This window comes from Sciurus carolinensis, chromosome 6, assembly GCF_902686445.1.
Source record: "Sciurus carolinensis chromosome 6, mSciCar1.2, whole genome shotgun sequence".
NCBI lineage: Eukaryota > Metazoa > Chordata > Mammalia > Rodentia > Sciuridae > Sciurus > Sciurus carolinensis.
The window spans coordinates 66,086,500-66,106,323 of NC_062218.1; the positions used below are offsets into that span (position 1 = coordinate 66,086,500).

General features: G+C 35.6%; 1 protein-coding gene across 2 annotated transcripts in view; it reads left to right on the forward strand.

The window, feature by feature from the left end:
• The window catches only part of Fam151b (family with sequence similarity 151 member B), a 44,217-nt gene extending 31,775 nt beyond the window's left edge, over positions 1–12,442 (forward strand). The window contains exon 6 of one of the 2 annotated variants that reach the window (XM_047556521.1): positions 9,314–9,547. In XM_047556521.1, coding sequence (XP_047412477.1) covers positions 9,314–9,353 — 40 coding nt within the window. In that variant the 3' untranslated portion in view covers positions 9,354–9,547. Of the gene's footprint in view, positions 1–9,313; positions 9,548–10,684 lie in introns of those variants that run through there. The other variant, XM_047556520.1, reaches the window with a different exon arrangement.
• The last annotated feature ends 7,382 nt before the right edge of the window (positions 12,443–19,824 follow it).

Here is a 19,824-nt window from a genome sequence, read left to right on the forward strand (position 1 = left end):
GTGAGAGAGGTGTGTTAAAATCACCTAGTATAATTGTGTTGTGGTCTATTTGATTTCTGGCATTGAGAAGGATTTGTTTGCTCTATATGAATGAGCCACTGTTTGGGGCATAGATATTTATGATTGTTATGTCTTGCTGATTTATGCTTCCCTTAAGCAGTATGAAATGTCCTTCTTTATCCCTTCTGACTAACTTTGGCTTGAAGTTCACATTATCTGATATGAGGATGGATACTCTGGCTTTTTTGCTGAGTCCATGTGCATGGTATATTTTTTCCCATCCTTTCACATTTAGTCTGTGGGAATCTTTTTCTATGAGATGAGTCTCTTGCAGGCAGCAAATTGTTGGATCTTTCTTTTTAATCCAATCTGCCAGTCTGTGTCTTTTGATTGATGAGTTTAGGCCATTAACATTCAGGGTTATGATTGTGATATGATTTGTATTCCCTGTCATTTGGCTCAGTTTTTTTTTTTTGACACGACTTAATTTCTCCTTTATTTGGTTGTTCCTTTAGGATAATTCCTCCCTTTGCTGATTTACATCATTGTTTTTCATCTCCTCCTCATGGAATATTTTGCTGAGAATGTTCTGTAATGCTGGCTTTCTTTTTGTAAATTCTTTTAGCTTTTGTTTATCATGGAATGATTTTATTTCATCATCAAATCTGATAAGTTTTGCTGGGTATAAGATTCTTGGTTAGCATCCATTTTCTTTCAGAGCTTGAAAAATGTTGTTCCAGGCCCTTCTAGCTTTTAGGGTCTGGATTGAAAAATCTGCCGATATCTGTATTGGTTTCCCCCTGAATGTAATTTGATTCTTTTTCTCTTGCAGCCTTTAAAATTCTGTCTTTATTTTGTATGATAGGCATTTTCATTATAATGTGCCTTGGTGTGGGTCTATTATAATTTTGTGTATTTGGAGTTCTATTATTTCATTGAATAGATTGTTCATTCCTTTGGTTTGTTTCTCTAAGCCTTCCTCAATCCCTGTAATTCTTAAATTTGGCCTTTTCATGATATTCCATAGTTCTTGTAGATTCTGTTCATGATTTCTTACCGTCTTCTCTGTTTGGTCAACTTTTTTTAAAGATTAAATATTTTTTCTTCAATGTCTGAGGTTCTGTCTTCCAGGTGTTCTATCCTATTGGTTATGCTTTCTATGGAGTTCTTAATTTGGTTTATTGTTTCCTTCATTTCAAGGATTTCTGTTTTTTTTTTTTTTTTTCAATGTCTCTAACTCTTTATTGAAATGATCTTTTGTTTCCTGTATTTGCTCTTTTAACTGTTGATTGGTGCAGTCATTCAAAGCCTGCATTTGCCCTTTCATCTCCTCGTTTGCTTCCCTGATCATTTTGATTATGTATATTCTGAACTCCCTTTCTGGCATTTCTTCTGCCATGCTATCATTGGATATTATTGCTATACCATCTAGGTTTGTTTGGGACATTTTCTTCCCTTGTTTTCTCATATTGTTCAGGTATCTACCCCTCTAGTAGTGAAACTCTGGGATATTACAGATTTCCTCTATTGACTAATATTGTCTCTGTAGATTTCCAATAACTCACCTCTTAGCCTTCAGTAGCCTGAAGTCTTGGAGGAACTTGATAATGCGGTGCTCCACTAGGAAGCTGGCCTTCTACAGGTGGTGGCCTTCAGGTGGAGTATATTCCCCGGTGGCTCTGAGTTGGTCCCAGGTCTCTCAGTACCTCCTCTTCTTGGCTCCTGGGTCTTGTCAAAGGTCCTCTAGCCTCCTGTAGCTTCTCAGAAAGGGAGTTGCCCTTCCAATGATGATGGCCACGCCCTCAGGAGTAATTCAAACTGCCTGCACCAGCTATAAAGAAGCCTCCGGCTAACTCTGTGATGGCGACAAACCTCAGTGTGGTGGTCGGGCGGGGTTGTTCAGTGGTGGCGTCTGTATGTGGCCTGGTGGTTGGGTGGGTTGGCTACCCGCTGCCCCAATCCACAAGGCAGATGGGTTGGGTGCCGGGCTACTACCTCCGGAATGCAAGCGGCCTGACTCGCCCATCAGCTCGCTCCTCGACAACGACCAACCAGTGATGGCACCGACCTGGTTGCAGGGTTCAGGCGGGGTTGCTCAGTTATGACGTCTGTCCTTGGCCTGCTGGCTGGGCGGGTTATCTGCTGGATGCTTACCTCCGTGATGTAGGTGGCCTGACTCAGCCAGCAGCTCGCTCGGCGACTGCCACCAACCAGTCTCTTTTTCTTTTCTAGGTATGTTGCTTAGTACCTCTAAAACAGAGATTCTCACTAGGGACAGTTTAATTCTCCAGCAGACAGTGCCTGAGGACATTTTCAGTTGTCAGACCTTGTGTGTGTGACAGGGGCAGGGATTCCATAGTCTTCTAGTGATAGAGGCCAAGGGTGCTTCTCTGAATACCCTATATTACACAGGACAGCCCCCACAGCAGGCAATAGTGTCAAGATTGAGAACTCTATTCAATCCCCAGCACCACACACACACAAAAAAATAATAATAAATAAAAAAGATTGAGAACTCTAGAAAAGTATTAAATAATAGTATTGCTAGTAGATGTACACATCTCTCTACCTTTAATGCAAAAGTTTTTAGTAGTTTATAATGATGCAGTCTAAGGGAATATCTATTCCTATGGATATTGAATTTTACTAAATACCTTTCTAATTTGTATAGAAATACTTATGTTTTTTCTACATCTATTAATGAGATAAATCATCTTGATATTTCATAATATTTAACCATCCTTGCATTTCACCACTTTATTATGATATATCAGTCTTTTAATTTGCTACTCAATTTAATTGCTAATATTTTAATTAGGATTTCTGCATTAGGAAGTGGACTTAGTCTGTAATTTTTTTTTCCTTTCTCAGTTTTAGGTATGAATGTCATGCACATTTCATAAAATAAACTAGGGACCTTTACCTTTATATGTATTAAAGTCATAGTGAAATGGCCTGTACCTTTGTTTTGGTAAATGCCACAGTAAAGTCATCTAAACCTGATGCTTTGGGGAAAACTTAACTTAAATGACCTTTCTATTTTTTTCCCCTTTAGTGGTACGGGATTGAACCTAGGGCCTTGCGCTTGCTAGACACTGAGCTATATCCCCATCCCTTTTTAACTTCTTATTTTGAGACAGGGTCTCACTAAGTTGTCTAGGCCAGCCTTGAATTTGTAATCCTCCTGCCTCAGTCATCTGAGTAAATAAGATACTGGCATGTGCCACCAGGCCCAGCTTTGTTTTCTTGGTAAATGATTTGTTTCTGTTTTCTATCTGTTTGGGAGCCAATTTTCACAAATTATATTTTCCTTGAAAATTGTTTGTTTCATCCAGGTTTTTAAATTTGTTTAGATATGGTTGACTGAAGTGCAGTTTATCACTCTCTACTTCCAAGTCTTTAAGATAATTCCTGGGGGTCGGGGATTTAGCTCAGTGGCAGAGCACTTGCCTTGCACGCGCAAGGCCCTGAGTTCAGTCCTCAGCCCTGAAAAAAAAAAAGATAATTCCCTTAATTTGTTTGAGTTTTTTCCACTTGTGTCTTGATTAGATGATGTGATTTTTTTTTTTTTTTGAGAAAAAACTCTTGGATTTATTTATTAATTTTTTATTTTTATCTTTTAACAGAAATTCTGCTTTCTCTAGTTTCTTTTCATTTCTTGCTTTAGATGCTTAGCTTACTTATATTCATTTTTATATTTGGTAATATATTTATAGTTATTCATTATATTTATCAGTGTAAGCATTTAAGACTGTCCTTTTTTTCTCTGCCCATTGCTTTAGTTGTATCCTATCACTGTTAAGTAGCTTTTCATCTTATTCATTTATAAATATTCTGTAGTTGTGACTTTTGTCTCAGAAGTTATTTCAAGGACATTTTTAGGCATCTAAGTGGTAGAGTTTTTTCATTTTGCCTGTTAAATTTCTAGCTTCATTGTCTTGTAATCATATAGTGTTTGTGTTTATGCTTTGTATACTTTGTTGATGATCAGTTTACTATAAAACTCTGGATTTATTTCTGGGTTTGTTCTGTTCCTTTGGTGCATGTGTGTGTCTGTTTTATGCTAATGCCATACTAGTTTGATTACTGTAGATTTTTTTGTAATATAATTTAAATTAATTTTCTGTAAAGTAATTTTAGGCATCTGCCTGTATTTTTTTGAGGATTTTTTCATTTATATTCACATAATTTAATATGATTTTAAGTTAGGAGTCTTGTGCCTCTGATTTTATTCTTTTTGCTCAAGATTGCTTTGGTTGTTTGAATCTTCCATGGTTTCACATGAATTTTAGAATTGTTCTATTCTTTTATTTATTTATTTATTTATTTTATTTTTTTTGCAGTACTGGGGATCGAACTCAGGGCCTTGTGATTATGAGGCAAGCACTTTACCAGCTGAGCTATCTCCCCAGCCCGCTAGAATTGTTCTATTCTTATGAAAGATGCCCATTGGTATTTCAGTAGGAATTTCTTTGATTGCTTTGAGTAGTATAAGCATTTTAAAAATATTAATTCTGTTAGTCCCTGAACACAAGGTATCTTTCTATTTATTCATTAGTGCTTTATAATTTTCAGTCTATAGATATTTCACTTTCTTTATTAACTTTATTCCTAAGTGTTTTATTCTTTTTGATGTTCTTGTAGGTGAAATGTCTTTTTTAATTTCTTTTTTGGCCATTGTGTTGTTGGTATATAAAAATGCAACTGATTTTTTTACGTTGATTTTTGTATTCTATAACTTTATTAATTACTTCTAACAGCTTTTTGATGGAGTCTTTTAGGATTTTATATTTATAAGATAATTTCATCTGAAAACACAGACAATTTTATTTCTTCTTTTCCAACTTGGTGAGTTTTTAATTTCTTCTTTTTTTTCCTAATAGGTTTGATTAGAACTTCCAGTAATATGTTGAGAAGAACTAGTAAAAGTGGGCATCCTTGTCTTGCTCCTGTTCTTAGAGGAAGTATTTTCAGCTTTTCACTATTGAGTATGTTACCTATGTGTTTATCATATATGGCCTTTATTATGTTTAGAATTTTCCTCCTGTACTTAATTTGTTGAGTTTTAATCATGAAAGAATTTAAAATTTTTTAGATACTTTTTCTACATCTATTGGAACAATTATATGATTATTATTCATTCTGTTAATGTGGCATGCCACATTTATTGATTGGCATTTTTTGAGCTGTCCTGCATCCCAGGAATAAAGACCACTTGATTGTGATATATGATGGTTTTAAAGTGCTGTTGGATTCAGTCTGCTTATATTTTTTTGAGAATTTTTCATTCACATTCCTCAGGGATATCAGCCCCATAATATTCTTTTTTTATAGTATCATTTTCTAGCTTTGATATTAGGGTAATGTTGGCCTCATAAAATGAGTTTGGAAGTATTCTCTCCTCTTTAATTTTCTGGTAAGAATTTGAGAAGAATTGACATTAATTCTACCTAAAACATTTGATAGAATTCACCAGTTAAGACATCTAGTACTGTGGTTTTCTTTCTTGGGAGGCTTTTCATTACTGATCTGATCTCCTTATTCATTACTGATGTATTGTGATTTTCTGTTTGTTCATGATTAAGTCTTGGTGGGTTGGATGTGTTTCTAGGACTGTATCCATTTCTTTTAGGTTATCCAATTTGTTGATGTATAATTGTAAATAGTAGTCTCTTATGATCTTTTGTATTTCTGTGGTATCAATTTTAATATTTCCTTTTTCATTTGTAAATTTTTTAAATTATAGACTTCTCTTTTTTTCTTGGTTAGTCTAACTAAAGATTTGTCAATTTCAGCTTTTCAAAAACCAGCTCTTCATTTCATTTGTTTTTTTTTTAAGTCTTTACTTCATTTATTTCTACTCTAATCTATATTATCTCTTTTCTTCTGTTAACTTGTGCCTTACTTTTTTGTTCTTTTTCTTTATTTTAAGGCGAACAGTTAGGTTGTTTATTTAAGGTCTTTTTTTCTTAACCTAGGCATTATCTCTCCCTTCAGATCTATTAATATTTATTTTATGTATTTAGGTGCACCTCTGTTGTGTGCATAAATATTTATAATTGTTATATCCTCTTGATGAATTGATTCTTTATCATTATATAATGACCTTCTTTGTCTCAAGTGACACTCTTTGACTTAAGGCTTTTTTGTGTGATATAAGGATAACTACCCTTGCTCTCTTTTGGTTGCCATTTTCTTGGAGTGTTTTTGTTTCATTTTGTTTTCATACCTTCACAATGTATCTGTCCTTAAAAATAAAGTGAATTTTTCACAGGCAGTTTGTTTTTGGACTTGCTTTTTTATCCATTCAATTACTTATGTCTTTCAATTAGAGAATTTAATCCATTTGTATTTGAAGTAATTATTGGTAGTTAATAACTTAATATTGTTTTGTTAATTGTTTCCTGTTTTTTTTTTTTACTTCATTCCTTCTTCTCTTTGTCTTCCTTTGTGACTTTATTTCCCCTCAATGGTATGTTTATATTCCTTTATCCTTTGAATCTACTAGAAGTTTCTTCTTTGTGATTACCATGGGGCTTATATAAAACAACTCACAGTTAGGACAATCTGTTTTAGGGCTGAGTTTGTAACTCAGTGATAGAGCACTTGCCTAGCATGTGTGAGGCACTGGGTTCAATCCTTAGCATCACATAAAAATAAATAAATAAGATAAAGGTTTGTGCTCATCTACAACTAAAAAAAAATTTAAAAAGAATAGTCTATTTTAAGCTGACAACAACTTAACTTCATTCACAACTTGCATCTTTTTATATTGCATATACATTAATAATTTTTGTAACTATATTTTTTACCTTTGTCTTTTAACATTTATAAAGAGTTTTAAGTTATTTATGCATTATCATTGCATTTATGTACCATCATTTATATATCGCCCACTGCAGTATTAAAGTATTTTGAATTTGACTAGATAAGTCAAGTAACAAAACACCTTTACCAGTAAGTTTTAGATTTTCATGTTACTCCTTAACATCTTCTCATTTCAACTTGAAAAATTTCCTTTGGCATTTCTTATGAAACTGGTCCAGTGATAATGAACTGCCTTAGCTTTTATTCGTCTGAGGAAGTATCTCTCCCTCAGTTCTGAAAAATAGCTTCACTGGATGTAGTATTCCTGCTTGGTAGTTTTTGTCTCTTAGCAGTTTAAATTCATCATCCCACTCTCCTAGCCTGCAAGGATGCTACTGAGAAATCACAGATAACCTTTATAGGGTTTCCCTTATATGTGAGAAGTAGCTTTAGTATTCTTACTTTCAAAATTCTCTACCTGTGACTTTTGCTAATTTGATTATTACATGTTTCAGTGTAATCTCCTTTAGGTTGATCCTATTTAAAGAACTTTGAGCTTCATGAATCTGAGTGTCCATATCTTCCAAATATTTGGAAGTTTTCAGCCATTATTTCTTTAAATAATCTTTCTTTCTCTTTCTCTTCTCCTTCTTGGACCTCCATAATACATATATGGGTTGCTTGAAAGTGTCCCATTAATCCCGTATATTTTCTTCACACTTCTTTTCATTTTTTCTTTTGTCTTTGATAATTTCAAATGCCCTGTCTTTGAATTCACAGATTTTTTGTTCTACTCGAGTCTGCTATTGAAGCTCTATACTGTATTTTTCTCATCATTCATTTTATTATTCAGCTCCAGGATTTGTTTGGTTCTTTATGATTTCTATCTTTTTGCTGAACTTCTAATTTTGTTTACTTGTTATTTTCCTGATTTCATTCTCTGTATTTTCTTGTAGCTTGCTGAGCTTCCATAAAACAGTTGTTTTTGCTTTTTCATCAGTTATTTCATAGATCTCCGTTTCTTTGAAGTGGGTTACAGGAAGAATATTGTGTTCCTTTGGTAATGTCATTTTCCATGGATTTTTGTTTTCCTTGAAATCTTACTTTACTTCTTCACATCTCTAGAAGTAATTCTTCTAGTAATTCTAGAAGCCTTCGGTTCTGCTGAGCTTCAGGACAGAAAGACCTTAACTAGGCAATCTGGGTTGAGACTCTGGGATCTTTAATACATTTTCTCTGAATGCATCTGTTCTACTTCTCTTATTCTGACTTTATGCCTGCTCTTGAATCTGAAAAGCCAGGCTTGGTGCTAAAAGCCTCCCATTCTTTTTCTCTAGTGCACTGTTGTAAAGTGTCCAAGAGTAAGCACATTTTCCCAGTCCAGCAGTCACACTGACTGTTTACATGGCATGATCTGCAGAGGCTTACACGCACCATCGGTGAGAATGTGCATAGGACATGGGGATAGAGGTCATGGAATGTAGGGGTGTATGTGGGTCAATTGAGCATCCACAAGTTATACATTCTACAAGATATATAGGTATGGCTCCTGGTGGAATCTGTGACATGGTTAGTAGAAACTGTGATCCTTTGTTCAGTACCAAAGTTTTGTTACCATGAGCCCTCACCATTTTTCCCTGTTCCTACTTGCCCCCACACTAATTAGCCTTGCTGTTTCCCTCAGTGTTCTTGGTCTTCTTTCGTGGACCTCCAGGATATCATGCCACATGTCTAGGGACGCTGGGTGGCTCACTCTGCTCTATTCTTCCATGTCCTGCATAGGAGAAAACATAAGCCAAGGAAGTCTTTTTTCACACTGAGCTGGGTTGCCTTGGGGGGAGGGGTGATGTGGGTAAAATGAAACTGTTCTCTTCATACCTCTTCAATGTATCTCTTCTCAGATTTGTGTGTGTGTGTCTGTTCGCGGGTGCACTGTGCTCCCACGGGTGTGGTGAGACCTCTTTGCTGAACTCCGAGGCTCCCACAAAGGTACTATTTTCTATGGGTGATTATCAAAATCAGTGTTTCTTTGGAGAATGAGGACTGCACTCTTCTGTGTTGCTGATATCACATGTGTCCGTCTTGTTACTCATTGACTATAACTAGTAGTATGCCTCTAGCTGCAGTCGAAGCTGGAAACTGTGACTTTTATATGACTATGTGTGTAGATAAAATTCTGGGATTTGTTATATTAAAAAAAAAGGAAAATGGATATTGAGTAAAACTACTAGTTTCTGTCACACAATTACATGCTGTTTCTTTCATGCCTTTTTGTGGTCTTTCAGAATTATTTTTAATATAATCATTTAAATAAGTAATACGTAGGTTCAAAAACCAAATAAACAAAGGCTTACACTGTGAAAATCCTCTCTCCCATCTACCTAGTTCTCCTGCCCAATCTCACTAACCACAGTTGTCAGCTTCTTGTTAACCACAGTTATTAGTTTCTTCATGCATATACGAGTAAAATATAAATGTAAATTCTTATTTTTCCCTCCTTTTAAAGCAAGAGACCTACTTTATGCACCTTGTTTCTTGAAGTGTGAGGAGGAGGAAAGGTGGAAGAGGAGCCATGCAGGAGAGGAGGCTGACATGGAGCAGGGATGCACAGGTGCCTCCTTAGTGGATGGCCATGTGCTATTTCTAGATTTTTATTTTTGCTACACTGACTTCATTTTGTAATGATTTGTTAAAATCTACATTTATGTTTTATGTACCATGCATGTTTTTTCACAATAAAAAGTTTTAATAAATGAAGCCTGTGACTTGATTTGAATGAATACAATTTAATACACCCTTCGGCAATTTTATTTTTCCCATTTTAGTTTAATATTAAATGAAGCAAAATAAACTGGAAAGCTCTTCTTTTAACCTAAATGATCATTTCTGTGTCTTTTTTAAGACTTGTCACCATGGTGCCCATAAATTAATAGATTCCATTTTAGCAAAAAAATAAAGGTTTCAAAACTAATTTTCATTTTTTCTTTTCTGAGATCTTTGATGTAGTTTAAAATTCTTTTTGGTTTGATATACAATGCTTCTATGGAACAAAATCCAAAGTACTTTCTTTTGTTATATTTCCAAAATGGTGTCACTCTTCTTAGGGGCAGGAATGTGTCAATGTAAGACCACATGCCTCAGTCATTTCTTATCATTAGAAGAAGAAATGCTTTAGAGATTTTCCCCTCAATTCTTACATGTTTATGAGAAAATGAATATGAAACTACTTAACAGCTTTGCATTTCCCTAGACTCTAATGCAATCGTGGTAGTATCACTAGAAGAAATGAAAATGTGGAGTGCAAATAACATTTAGATTCTGAGCATATTCATGTCTATACAAATTTGCATATGTTATTGTTTTTTAACTCCTAAGAAATCGATATGAATTCATTCTGTTTGTTAGTAGCAGCTCTTGGCATTCTCACAGCTCATACAAACCCCGCAAGAGGGATAGTGAGTGGGTTGACTCTAAGTGACTGTTGGGAATGTCAGTGACGGTTATGTTCTCTTCCAGGTGTGCTTTGCACTCTTTCCAGGTCACATCTGAAATCTGTATGTGGGGGTATGGATTCCTTGATCAGCAACATGGTCTCTTTGGTTCCTTTTCCCCAAATTGGACCCATATTCATGGCCATCAGTGTGGGTTTCTAAAGCCATTTAATTCATATAGAGCAGTTATATAATTTAGACAATATCAATGTGAATTATTTTTTGTCTCTAGTGTCTTTGATATTGATGAAGGAATGGAATAGTAAAATATTTGTTACACTCTCACTAATTAATTTTTTTCAGATGTGAGTATTCTTATTGAAGTTGTTCATCTCTGTTTCTTATTTTCATTTTTAACCATATAGTTCTGTTTTATTTTAATACAGGTACAGCCTGACTCTTTGGACTGGAAAAAATGATAACTATTCCATTGAAGATTTACTTTATATTCGAGACCATTTTGATAAAAGTCAAGTTTTCTATGATATTTTGGAACCACAAAACCATGAATTTAAACAGGCCATTGGAATCAAAGTGACTCTCTAAGAAAAACATTCTTCTAAAGTATTTTCTGTGTTTTGGTATTATAAGCCTCTGCTTTGGTCTGAATTAATTGCCATGATTATTGGCTTGTGCTCAATTTATCTAATTAAAAAGTACTTATTATATGCTTACTCTGTTATACATATATCCTTGTAATGCTTCATTTATATAAAAGATTTGGTAAGAAGAGACTTCAGTCAGCTTACTATACTAATAATTTACCAAACGTCTCCATAGCTAGATTATAAATTTCTTCACAATAAAGGTGCCTATGTCTGTATCCCTTGGCATGGTCCTGAGCTGGGCATTCAGAAAAATGTGTTGCTTCTTATTTTATTAAAACTTTATTTACCAGAGAATGTCCTAGGGTATATTTTGCCTTTTGTTAATCAACCATTTTTCTCCCAGAAAATCAGTTAGTTCTGTATAGAGAAAAGAGCTCTGGTTCTAAATGCAGACTAACTTTCTTTACAGCCCCATTTCTGTCCTTTACTAACCACAGACTTTGGGCAATCTTTAATATCACCAACTCTTAGCTTACTCATCCATAAAGTGGGGAGTAAAATGAGACTTCTCTCATGGAATTGAGGATTAAGCAAGACTCACATAACACAGTCATCTAACTTAGTACCCTCACACAGTCAATGCCCAACAGATAAGTTTCTTAAAAAAAAACAAAAAAAAACCCTATATTTATGTACATTATAGATAGACAGCTCTAAGAGATACAACATAAAACACTGTAGACATATAAATACTTAAGTAATTATAATATGTCTACTTTAATGTTCATCTCCAGTTAAGCACAGTGCTATTTGTCATATAATATCTAAAACTTCATTTTCTGTGGTTGTTTGCCAAAGGTGAAAGGTGCAATTTCATTTTAAAATATTACCAATTGCAATAAAAAATAATTTAAAAATTACAGTAAAAATTTTGTTTTCTACAATGACAAAAACATTACTTTTATACAAAGACTTGACTTACTAAATAATCTGCATTTTGATGAAATTTTAAATAAAATTTATTTGTCCAGAAGGAATTGCTACTTGATTATCTTTGATAACATTTTAAAATATTAATATTATGATTCCTTTATATTGAGAAATCTATAAACCAAATGTCATTTGGATTAAGATGTAAAGGTGTTCTTTAAACTGTTCTCAGGAACAAAAAAGCACCTAAGGTAATTATAAAATGTGTTCTGTTAAAAGTAAATTTTGAATGACTGTGCATATGGGAAAAGTAACCTTGAATCCCTACTTCACACCATGCACAAGTAATTTGAGATCTTAGGCCTAAACATGAAAGCTAAAACTACAAAGCATTTAGAAGAGAGTAAGAATTTTTTTGTGATTTTGGAGTAGGCAAAATGTTTTTCTTTTTAAATAACTCAGAAAGCACTAACTATGAAAGAAAAAAATTGATAAATGAACTTATCAAAAATTTAAAACTTATAAAACCACCATTGACATACATCTGACAAGGGCTTATATTTAGAATATGTGAAGAATTTCTGTAAATTGATAAGAAAAAGTAAAAAAAAAAAAAAAAAAAACTAGTGAGAAGTGAGAAAAGACTTGAAAAAATGCTTCACAAAAGAAGATATTCAAATGGCCAAAAGAATATGAACAGGGTTGCAATAACAGTACTCATCCAATAAAGGTAAATTTAAATTACAATGAAATACCATACACATCTACGAGAAAGGCGCGTGTGTGTGTGTACCAGAGATTGAACCCAGGGGCACTTAACCACTGAGCCACATCCCCAGCCCACCTTTTTATTATTATTTTATTTTGAGACAGGTTCTCTCTAAGTTGCTGAGGGCCTCACCACGTTGCTGAGTCTGGCTTTGAACTTGGGATCCTCCTGCACCAGGCTGGGCAGAAAGGCTAAGAAAATTAATGAGGACTGACAGTGCCTTCTAGAAAAACAGGAAAGCAGTTTGGAAGTTTCTAATTAAGAGTATCTCTACCCAGGGACCAACCATTCTATCTATAGCATAAACTCAAGAGAAAAGAACTCATGTGCACATAAAAAAAAATCTATACAAGAATGTTCACAACTATATTCTTAGCCAAAAAACTAGAAACAACCAACTTCCATCAACAAGAAAATTGCTAAATAATGACAGGATCACTAAAAAAGTTTGAACAGCTGATATGTAAAACAAAAAGGGTAAATGATAAAAACATATGCAAAAGGAGCAGTTTCACATGAGCACATACTGTAAGGATCATTTATATGAAGTTCAAGAACAACCCAAACTAGTACATTGTGACAGAAGTCAGAACGGTGGGTACGCCTGGGCACGGGCAGGGTATTTTCTAGGTTGAGGACCATGGGAACTTTTTGCATTGATGAAAATGTTCTGTACCATTAAATTATTGAATTGTACACTTTATGTAAATTATATGAATTTTATGTGAAAAGATGTTATAATCTCTTGCTGACAGGTTGTAAAAGAGCATTATGGTATACTATGTATGTAAAATTGTATGTGTTTATATTCACAGAAAAATTTTGGAAATTCAAACACAAAAACACTTAAATGGTTAAGTATTACCTACCTGTCCCTTCTCGAGTTCTTCAGTTTAATATACTGATGTTGAGATCCCACAGCCTCCGAATGCTATTGCCCAAGACTGGTAGAGCAACCCTAACCCTAACTCTGAGAAGCGATTCGGTTGTTCAGAAATTCAGAATGACCAACTTATGCTATGTACATGTATTTTAGTCTTTTTTTTTTTTTTTTTTTTTTTTTTTGCTGATGTGACCAAAAGATCTGACAAGAACAATTAGAGGAGTAAAAGTTTACTTTGGGACTCACAGTTTCAGAGGTCTTGGTCCATAGCCGGTCAACTTCTTTCTTTGGGACCCAAGATGAGGCAGAATATCATGGTGAAAGAGTATAGTGTGGGAAAGCAGCTAAGAACATGGCACCAGGAAGCAGAGAGAGAGAGAGCTCCACTCTTCAGGGACAAAATACACCCCAAAGTTACACACCCAATAACCCACCTCCTCTAGCTACAGCCTACTTGCCAACAGTTACCATCCAGTTAATCCCTAAAAGATATTAATGCACTAATTAGGTTAAGAGTCCCATAATTCAATCATTTCAATTCTAAACTTTCTTGCATTGTCTCATGTGTGAGCTTTTGGGGAACACCTAATATCTAAACCAAACAGCATGTATGAGTATATCACAATGAATTCCAAATTTTTTTATAACTATTACACACCAATTTAAAAACAATGAGTTAATAGAAGGAAGATCAATAGAGTAGAGGAAGGGAATCAGGGGTGAGGGTGAGCAAAGTGACTGAAATGGAACAAATGATGTTATATGCATTTATGAATATGTCAGAATGGACCCACTGTTTTGTACAAATAAAATGCACTAATAAAAAATTAAAGCACAGTAGTTTTTGGTCTTGTAAGAGTGATAGAGTTGCTAATTAGTCAAATATGTACTGATTTATCCAGTGGGAAATTATTAAAAATAATTTGGAATAGTTTATTTGCCTGTTTGCTGAGGTCTTGGTTCTTTGCCCCTCCCCACATATTTAATTAGGTGTCTAGTGAATACATAGAAAAATGCTCTCTCTCTAACTTTACTAAGATGTAAGCCTACCTAGTAGGAGCCTATAACCTACTTATAGTCATATAGTCATGAATCAATGCAATAAAAATGACAGTAATGTAAAGAAATTCCTTCTATTGAAAATGAGAAGATAATGAATAAGTGAAGTCAAGAAGAGCTGATAATGAGGTCTTGGAAGAAGTAGGGAGGGATCCTGGGGAGCTCTGGAGACCCCAGCAGCAGGAACTCAGGGTATAGTGTTCTAGTGGCCCAATCGATGTCGGCCTTCTACTTGCCGTAATTGCTTCTCTGCCCTCTATACCCATCATTCTTTGGTCTGGGAACCAGTTACTCTTTTTTTTTTTTTTTTTTTTTTTTTAAATAAGAATCACATGAATCCTTCCAGCTCAGTAAAAACTCTGAGGCAGGAAGGAAACAGGCATCAAATCTCTCTGATGTGCTGAGGTTCCTACCCTAAGGAGCTTATGGACTAGCAGGGGGAGAGAGACATGTAAATGTGAATTGCATACTTGTTATAACTCCTGCAATGATCCAGGTGTGGTGAGAGGCTGGAGGAGGCAGCCGGGAGGACATGTTGGGCTCTGTGTTGAAATGAATTGGGTTCACTTGCAGGGAAGGGCCAGCTAGTGGGGAGGACACTGATCTTTCTTTCTTTCTTTTTTTAAATTATGTGTGGGATACTAGACTCTGAGGTAGGTCCCAGATTCCTTTTCTGTACTAAACTTTGTGTCTTTTGTCTTGGCCAGTGGGAGGCCTTGCACCTTTTAAGCAGAGAAAGGTTATAATCAATTTTGAGTGTTAGAAAAGTGATTACAATGACAGAGGAAGAGGGAAGCAGATAAGGAGACTTGGGATTCTAGAAGTGAGAGAAGGTGAAGGACAGAGTTAGGGTGAAAGCAGAGACTTAATAGAGGAAAGGTTGAAAAGGAAGAATTCTAGGAAGCTTAAAACTAGTCAAATGTGTATGGGGGAGAAGGAGGAGTCTAGTATTTTTAGGTTGACTGTCAGAGGGTCAGGTAATGCTACTAATAGAAAATGCCAAATAGAAAAGAGGCCAGGGGTGGCTTTGTTTCTCAGTAGCTCATTGATTTTGCTACTTCATACCAACTTCAGGGGGAGGTGGGGAAGAAAACTCCATTTGCCTGACTCTGAACTAACCTTCCATTCTAGGAAAGGTTTTTTTGTTTTGTTTTGTTTTAATTTAGTCCTGTCAGTTTTTAAAAAACCATCTTCCCTGCCCTTCCCACTATGTACATATTTCTTCCCACCCAAGTAATTTTTACTTTTCTACATATTTAAATTTTTTCATAATTGTTATGGTTTGAACACAAGGGGTCCTCCAAAGCTCATGTGTGAGAAAGTGCAGGAATGTTCAGAGGTGAAATGATCATGACAAGATCATGAAAGAATTAATTCAGTGATTGATCCATTTGATGAATTAATAACTTGAATGGATTAATACATGGTAACTGTAGGCCAGTAGGGCATGGCGGGAGGAAGTAGGTCATTGGGGGTATGCTCTTGGGGGTTTCCTGGATGTCATGAACTGGGCAGCTTTCCTCCACCATGCCCTTTCACTTTGATGTTCTACCTCATCCTGGGCCCAGAGCTATGGAATCAGCTGACCATGGACTGAACCTCCAAACCATGAACCAAAATAAACTTCACTTCTAAGTTGTTCTTGTCAGGTCTTTTGGTCATAGCAATGAAAAGCTGACTAATAACACAGTAATCTTAAACAATAAAGCTACCCACACAATCCCATGACTGGAGTGGAAAGAAAGAGCTCCCAGCCTCCCATCCTCTTAAGGGGGTTGCCTGTGTTCCTGTCTTGGTAGAAGCACCGGTTGGATTAACCCGGTGGCTGAAGTGTCCTGGGTCTGACTGATGTTGCAAAAGCTTCAATAAGGCTAGTCATTGCTCCCTTTCTTCTTTATCCCTTCCTTGGAATGAAAAAATGAAAAAATTTTAAAATTTTAATTGAAATATTATTTATGAAAGTCTGTTGCTACTTTGTCAATTCAAGGGTCAATTAAAACAACAACAATAAATGCTTTGGATGCAGAGGTGTAGTTCAGTAATAGAGAACTTGCCTAGTACGCCTGATGCCCTGGTTCAATTCCTGTGCCACAAACAGTAAAAAATAAAAAAGAAACAGCAAATAAACCAACCTCTACATTAGAGTAAAGGGCTTATGCTCTTCACAGAACCTGTTGAGCTCTGCTCCCAAGCTGCAGCTCCTTCAAGGAGTCTTCCACGACTTCTCCAGACAGACCTGTGGACTTTCTCCTACTGCTGACAGCTCTGTGTAGGGACAGATAGTTGAAAAAGTTCATGGTGTTGTGCCCCAAACCTGCGGGTTCTGAGGGCTTGATGGTCCTGGATTAATGGGGTTGTAATAGTTCAAATTTACCACAGGACATGTTAATATAAGGGTGCCCCTGTGTGTTCCTCAGATTCCACCCACATTACTTCTATCTCTGATTCTGTAGTTCTGAGAATTGCTCCAACTAACACCATGACCCCTTTTTCTTCTATGAAGGAATCCAGAGTGAGTAGTGGAACTACCATTATGTCCTTTGGTGAAAGTGTTTTTCCCTTGGATGCCAAATTCTTGATACCAATTGAACCCAAAGTTGCAGGGATAGGTTAGCAAATTTCTTTTCAAATTGACAGGAAGCTCCTTTTGAATGGAAACATTTTGCATGGCGATCAAAATTTGTGCCACTACAACCAACACTTAATGAACATGAAAACTTAGCTAAAAAGTGATGTGGGTGATTGAAATCCCAAAATCTATTTTTGACAATTAGTTTTCAACTTGTCCAACTTTACATAACGCTGTTAATAAGAAAAGGCTATCTCAAAGAATCTTCTGGTTGAAAAGACATTACAGAATCTCTTTTGTCAAATCTGATCAACATTCTCTCTACCTGTTTCCAGAAATGGCATTTACATCTTTCTAGAACAGGCTTTTCAATAGAGATAGTTTTAGTAGTTACAAAGGAACTGAAACGTTTCGGTAACTTCATTTTCTGGTCCTAATTTGTTTTTATTTGGAGGATTCTGGACTAAGTCAGTTTATGGTTTGGATGTGAGGTGTCCCCCAAAAGCTCTCCTGAATCAATGCAGGAAGGTTCGGAGAAGAAAAGATTGGGTTGTAAGAATCTTAGCCCATCAGTGAATTAGGTGGTAGGGTGTGGCTGGAGAGATTAGAATTGGGGCATGGCTTTGGGGTATGCATTTTGTATCTGGGGAGTGGAGTCTCTCTCTCTCTCTCTCTCTCTCTCTCTCTCTTTCTGCTTCCTGATGATGCCAGCTGCTTCCCTCTGCCATGCTCTTCCATCATGATGTTCTAACTCATCTCCAGCCTGGAAGAATGGAGCCAGCCTTCTATGGACTGAGACCTCTGAAACTGTGAGCCCTCAAATAAACTCTTCCTCCTCTACAGTTGTGATGGTCAGGTCATTTAGTTACAGCAGCGAAAATGCTAACTAAAACAGTCAGTCATCAGTCCTTAGAGTATTTTAGACCAACTAGCTCATCTCAATTGAGTCCTTTATCTATAGGCTAAACAACAATAATTATTTTACTGATTTAAAAAATGTTTTAGGGCAGGTATAGTAGTGCACACTATAATCCCAGCAACTTCAGAGGTTGAGACAGGAGGATCACAAGTTCAAAGCCAGCCTCAGCAATTTAAGGAGGCCCTAAACAACTTAGTGATACCCTATCTCAATTAAGGGAAAAAAAAAAAGGCTGGGGATGTGACTCAGAGGTAAAGTGCCCTGGATTAATTTTCTAGTACCACAAAAAGGGGGGGACTTTACCATCTTTTTCATTTTCTTATGTATATACTTTGGCTTAAGATTTGGTATCTAGAATTAAAACCACTATTTCAGATATGATCTATGAGTGCAGAATCAGTAAAAGGCACTGATCAATTTTCTAATAATGTAGTCTTATCCCTGTTAGCAATTCCAACACATGTGGATTATATTAAACTAGGAATTAACTAGTTTATCATATTTTTTCCACATTATTGATCATACTAATCTTATGCAATTGATTTTCCAAACCAAAACATATGAGATCCATGATTTTAAGCTTTAGGTTACTGATTTTGATCCAGTGTTCTAGACAATTAAGGGTCTTTTAAATTTTTGTTGTTGTTGTTAATTGCAACATTTATTTTTTCCAGTTTTTTTTTCTTCTTTTCAAGAATTGAAAACATTCTGCTGGGTCTCAGGGGACATGCTTGTAATCCTAGCAAGTTGGGAGACTGGGGCAGGAGAATCCTAAATTCAAGTCCAGTCTCAGCAATTCAGTGAGACCCTGTCTCAAAATTTAAAAAAATAAAAAAAGATTGGGAATACAGCTGAGTGGTAGAATGCCCCTGGGTTCAATTTTTAGTGCAACAAAACCAAAACAAACATACTAACAAAAACTGTAGACATAGGCATGGTTTGTAGCTCAGTGGTAGAGCACTTGCCTAGCATGTGTGAAGCACTTGGTTCAATCCTCAGCACCACATAAAAATAAATAAATAAAAGAAAGGTATTGTGTTAATGTACAAATAAAAAAATTAAAAATCAAACAAACAAACCAAGACCCAAAAAACTCTAGGCATCCAAAGAAGGTACACAATGTAAGGAATACCATTAATAAAAAAGGCTGTATAAACTCAAATACTAATTTACTAAGAATCATGACTTCTCCAGGAGGTATCACAATATCAGACCTTCAACTATACTACAGAGCAATAGTAACAAAAACAGCATGGTATTGGCACTAAAATAGATAAATATGGAATAGAGGACACAGAGACAAACCCACATAAATACAGTTATCTCATACTAGACAAAGGTGCCAAAAACATACAATGGATGAAAGATAGCCTCTTCAACAAATGGTGCTGGGAAAACTGGAAATCTATATGCAGCAAAATGAAATTAAACCCCTATCTCTTGCCTGCACAAAACTGAACTCAAAATGGATCAAGAGCCTAGGAATTAGATTAGAGACCCTGCACCAAATAGAAGAAAAATTGGCCCAAATCATCATGTTGGCTTAGGACCAGACTTCCTTAACAAGACTCCCAAAACACAAGAAATAAAAGCAGGAAATCAATAATTGGAATAGATTCAAACTAAAAAAATTTTCTTGATAAAGGAAATAACCAACAATGTGAAGAGAGAGCCTACAGAGTGGGAGAAAATCTTTAGCATGCACACTTCAAATAGAGCACTAATCTCCAGATTTTATAAAGAACTCAAAAAACTTTACACCAAGAATACAAATAAACCAGTCAATAAATGGGTTAAGGAACTGAGCAGACATTTCACAGATTTACAAGCAATCAATAGATATATGAAA